The 5,659-nt window shown below is 32.8% G+C and overlaps 1 protein-coding gene across 1 annotated transcript; it reads left to right on the top strand.

Moving 5' to 3' along the window:
- Positions 1-274: 274 nt before the first annotated feature.
- Positions 275-4,191, top strand: LOC129295354 (phosphomannomutase-like). The gene is made up of 12 exons (XM_054933867.1): positions 275-666; positions 1,129-1,221; positions 1,478-1,522; positions 1,635-1,701; positions 1,906-1,982; positions 2,379-2,414; positions 2,681-2,736; positions 2,827-2,926; positions 3,025-3,120; positions 3,207-3,296; positions 3,801-3,852; positions 3,992-4,191. Exons 2-12 carry the CDS (start codon positions 1,153-1,155, stop codon positions 4,060-4,062), a joined length of 759 nt encoding a protein of 252 aa, XP_054789842.1. The 5' UTR covers positions 275-666; positions 1,129-1,152; the 3' UTR covers positions 4,063-4,191.
- The last annotated feature ends 1,468 nt before the right edge of the window (positions 4,192-5,659 follow it).

Below are 5,659 nucleotides of genomic sequence, written 5' to 3'. Positions count from 1 at the left end.
GATATTTTTAAATCTCATTATTAATATTTTTATTTAAAATATTTAATAAGGATAAAAATATAAAAATAAATATTAAAAATTAATAAATGTTTTATAAATAGAATTAATTTTTTTTCATACCTTATAAATAAAATTATAAGAGAAATATTTAGCGTGTGAAACTAAACAACTGTGTCGAGCCAAGTGTATTTTCTGGCCAAAGAAAAAAAAAAAAAAGTCAAGTGTATTTTATTAATTTTTTGAGTTAGAAATAAAAAATAGGAGAGTGGTTCAGTGGTGCCGTGGGTGTCTAAGTTCAAGATCAGAACTTCCTTCCTCTTCACTTCAATCGTGACCGACAGTGAGAGAGAGGCAGAAATCCAAACGCTTCCGCGCCTTCTCTGCCTTCTTTCTCGTTCGTCGCCGGCGTCCGTGACAGTGCCGGAATCCTCCCCCTCCTCCTCTGTCCGAGCAACTGTGGGTGTTCGTGTAGTCCTGTGTGTTCTCCGATCTGCTCTGTTTTGCTCTTCCCTGCTCTGCGTCGTTCTCCGATCTCTGTCCGTGTAGTCGTGCGTGTTCAGGCCTCCCGCTGACAGTGTTGCAGCGTGTATGTATCAGGTTCCCTCTCCCCTGTGCAGCTCGTGACCTTCTTCTTCTCCTTCTTTCCTACGTGGTTGGTGATCAAAGGTGAGGCATTTTGATCCTTCTCTTCCATTGTTCAGTTGTTTGGTTCTGCCCGATCAAAATGATTGGGTTTAGGTTTCTGAGTTAAATTGATTTGATTTCTGTAAAAGGAATGTAATGTGGAAAGCTTGATTGATTATAATATTTATATTGTGGGAATTTTTGGGAACTAGGATTGAAGAGGAAGAAGTTGGCATTAGTTTAAGGATTAACGCCTATAAGGTGTTCGATAAAATGCCTGTGAGGAGGGTTTTGCGTTGACTACGTATCTACATTATTGTTAATCTGACAAGAAGTATGATTTGGCTTGGTTCATAATTTATAAGATATATATATTATCGTTTTTAGAAGTTATATTTGGATTCTTGAAGGTATATCGATCGTTGCAAAAAGTTATGGATTTTTCTCTTTGAAGATATATTTACTTGGAGTGTGAGGAAAATTCATTATGTGCTGGTTTTGCAGGTTATTTGCACTACATAAGCATTAATGGCTGCAAGGACTCCTGGCTTAATTGCTTTATTTGATGTTGATGGGACTCTCACAGCTCCAAGGAAGGTATATATTTAATCTGAAGCTCAATATTGTTCACACGTTTAATATCAAGTATAGCAGCATGATATATCAATGCAGCAGTTTGATATGTTCCTATGAAAGATTTGAGGTTATAAAATTCTCATTGCAAAATTTAATCACTGAATTTTTCTTCACTCCCTACTTTTAGTTGTCAAATAAAGCTAGGACTCCAGTTTTATTCTTTTAGAATGTTTAGGTTTACTTTACGTCTGCTTAACATGTTGAACTCAAATGCAAGGTGGCCACCCCAGAGATGTTAAACTTCATGCAAGAACTACAGAAGGTACATAATTGGAAATTCTCAAACTTTAAGTTTATCCCTTTTATATGCCATCTATCCTGCTAAGCATAGATATTTTCTAACATTTCTTGTGTTCGGTAATGTCTGGGTACAGGTTGTAACAGTTGGAGTTGTGGGAGGATCTGATCTCGTAAAGATATCTGAGCAGCTTGGAAACACAGGTTTACTATGAGTTGATTTTATTCTTTCATTAAGCTATCAATGTTAGAGGCCTCTTCATTTGAATGAAGTCCAAAGTTCTGTATGCTTATTGGCTGAAAATGTTGATGTTTGCTTGATCTTTCCATTCTCTTTTTTCCTCTTCCCTGCCCTTTAGTAGGGAAATAGTTATACCATGTCTTTGAACACAACTTTTGTCTTTGCAGTCATCAGTGACTATGATTATGTATTCTCTGAAAATGGTCTTGTGGCACACAAGGAGGGAAAACTCATTGCGACCCAGGTTCTGTGCATCATCATCAACTAAGATGGTTTCTGGATAAGTTTCAGTAGATTCTTGGAGTGATTGAAAACAACACATGCCACTTTATCTTTTGTGTGTTTTTCCCCCTTTTAAAAAAGTGGAGCTATATTGTGAGGATTATAAAAAGCAAATCCTGATATGAACTTTTTTGTTAAGTACATAAAGGATGTTTTAGCCATCTATAGTTATAGAAGGTTGCATTGTCCACAATTTTTTAGAAATCAGAGAACTTTAGATATTAGCAAACTCTTCCACCCCAACTAAACCAAAAAAAAAAAAAAACAAAAGAAAAAAGAAAGAAAAGGAACAAACTTTTTGATATGATATTTTCCCCTTTAGCGTACCGTGCTAACTTGTCTGCTTTCTTCTTTCCAGAGCTTGAAGTCATTTCTTGGGGAAGAAAAGCTCAAGGTAAGGCTATGTTTTGTTGTATCTCAAGGCACATGTTACTTTAGTAAGACTGAAACTGGCTTGTTAACATGTGTAAATAAATTTATTGCAATTTAAAACTATTAGGATACCATATAACTAGACAAAATGACCTGAAAATTTGAGTTGAACTGAGTGCTTAAGGATGAAAAACAAGCGAGTAAATGAGATTATGGCCTTGACTTTGTGCATTAAATTCACTAATTTTATTTTGCTGTTGTAAAGATTAATTAGGGACTATTTTGCAGGAATTTATAAATTTTACACTTCATTACATTGCTGACTTGGATATTCCTATCAAGAGGTTGGTGGATCTAGACTCTGATCATATAATTTTCATATTGGTTCAACTTACAAGAAGCTGGTGATATACATGACATGATAATATTTTTAGGGGAACATTTGTAGAATTCCGTAGTGGAATGCTGAATGTTTCACCAATTGGTCGAAACTGTAGCCAAGAAGAAAGAGATGAATTTGAAAAGTATGACAAGGTGACGTATTTTGGATATTATCTTATACTGAGTTTTCATTAATTGATATTATGCTGGGTATGTACCTTTTTCTGAGAGTTTGCATCTTGAGTTCTCAGATTCACAACATACGCCCGAAAATGGTTTCTGTCCTACGTGAGAAGTTTGCTCATCTGAACTTAACATTTTCGATTGGAGGACAGATAAGTTTTGATGTGCGTGACTGTCATGATGATATTATGACTTTTATCTGTCAAATGATTCATTGGCCAACAGTTTTTTATCTGAATCCACTCTGCAGGTTTTCCCTCAAGGTTGGGATAAAACTTACTGCTTGAGATACCTTGATGGCTTCAATGAAATCCACTTCTTTGGTGACAAAACCTACAAGGTCAATCAATAAATTTATTTTGTATTCAAATTGTTAAGTATCGAACTGAACATATAACTGATGAATTTATCGCCCATTTTCTGCCTCCATTGAAACATAAGCTAGGTCATTTTGATATCCAATCAATCTGCATTTGTATTTGTTAGCAGCCTCTACTGATAGTGATAGGTCAATCCACTGATGGAATGACCGTAATTGATAGTTCCTGTTCTTGAGATTGCCCAGAATTCTTTCTTCTCACTTTTAAATCTTCTGCTGAAGTATGCTGCAAACAGAAGTTTATCTTTTATTTCTTTCTTCAAAGAACGTCTAATAATAGCGCAATTTCATTCTCAAAATCTAAGCTATCTTCTCATATCTAATTTTCCATGGCTTGTTTAATGTGCTTTTATATCCATCACCATTGTGATAGATTCTTAGATCTCTCATGCATGGAGTAGCCTCGAGTGTTCTATTATGCTCTAGCGCCTGCTAACTTTCATGTCAACTTTTTTCTTTGATCAGGGTGGGAACGACCATGAAATTTATGAATCAGAGAGAACTATTGGTCATATCGGTTAGTTGTTTTATTGACTTAAAGATATCAGTGAACTTGTTTACTATTACAGACCATATCTTTGAACTTATTTATGCGATTGAGATCAAAATCCGTTCTTGGATTCCAAGTTCCTAATATTTTTTGTTTTGCTCTTCAGTTACAAGTCCTGAAGATACAATGAAGCAATGTAAAGCACTCTTCATGGGAAACCCTGACAACAATTCTTAAGATTATTGCAGCAATATTTTGTATGCTTTACTGAACAAATGCCTTGCGGGGCCCGTTAAATGTTATTTTTGTGTTGTATAATGGCAGAGGATTACAATGACAATATAATTCCTGTTTGTTTTTATTTTAGCACTTTATTTTTGGTGCCAATATCCAAATGAGTTTTTGAGTAAACCAGTGCGCTCCCCCGTGTGGTTAAGGTGTCACACATGATCGATTACTTTATTTTAGAATATGTAATTGTGATAGCTTGAACATGTGGAAGGAATTTAGCAAAGTGAACTCAAACCCTTGCAAAATCATAAAAAATTCTAATATTTATTGTCATACTAATAAACCCTAGACAATTTTTTTTTTACCAGTAAATTCAATATAAACATTCGACTTATATTTTTTTTTCTTTCTAATGGGAGACAAAAGTGAAGAAATTTGAAACATAAGAATTATAGTTGGGGGAAGTGGGGATCAAAATGGCTAGTATATATCTGAGTGATGTGTATAACAATATTGAACATCAGAATATCATCAAAATATGCAAAAAAAAAAAAATCAATATGCAATTATTGGAATTGCAGAATATATAGTGATCTTAAATGAAAGTTCCTCGTCTCTTCAGATTCTAACTCATTTGAAATAAAATGTACCTTAATTTCCCATGAATATTAGCCTGTTTCAATGCTTTTCATGTCTATACATATTAATTTCTCTTTGAAATACCTCAATGCTTTAACAAAGTGACCTGAAAAGGCACATCCATCCAAATTCTAATTCTAATTTAATTATGATCATGAGAGATGGTAATCAATTTGAAATCTAAAATATAGAGTCAAAGGTCAAAAGCATGAGAAAAGGAACCCACACTTCCTCCATGCATGTTTGTAGTTAGGGGTGTTCATCTATACCCATCTTGATTGGTCAGATATTGTCTCGATCATATCAGGACGAGTCTCTAGCCCGAAAACAATCAGAACAGGACTTTGAGGGACGGGCAAGAAAGGGGTTCGGGATGAGATGGGATATGAGATTATTATCGGGACATCCTGTCCTGTCCCAAATATTTTATATATATATATATATATATATTATTTTTTATTTTAAAAATATACATTAAATATATTAATTATATTAATATAATTTATGCTTATATTAGTTATATCAATTATAATTTCAATACATAAAATTCTTAATTAAAACTAACATTTTTATATTGATAATTTTAATGACATAGAGTAAACAGAACGATATTTTTCTTTATAGTATATTAATTATATTAATATAATTTATTCTTATATCTATCTATTTAATAACTTTTATTTATATTATATTTCTTACTTTATTTTTGAAAGAATAATTAGCTTAACATATCTCAGCTAAAATAAAAGAATAATGATTTGATATTGTACTTGACTGGCTTGTTGTTGCTACTCTTATAACTTAGGAATCACTTGTAATTGTTATTATAATGTTTAGTTGTGATTAATGTAATTCAATAATTAACTTTAAATTGTTGTGATTTATGTACTTATATTATTTTAATTTAAACTTAATAAATTATATGATTTAAAATTTTAATGAATATTATTATCCAAATTTTTCT

The sequence above is a fragment of the Prosopis cineraria genome, unplaced genomic scaffold (genome assembly GCF_029017545.1).
Source record: "Prosopis cineraria cultivar Desert tree isolate PC_DT_omini unplaced genomic scaffold, ASM2901754v1 PC94, whole genome shotgun sequence".
Taxonomy (NCBI): Eukaryota; Viridiplantae; Streptophyta; class Magnoliopsida; order Fabales; family Fabaceae; genus Prosopis; species Prosopis cineraria.
This window is presented reverse-complemented; position numbering and strand designations above follow the sequence as displayed.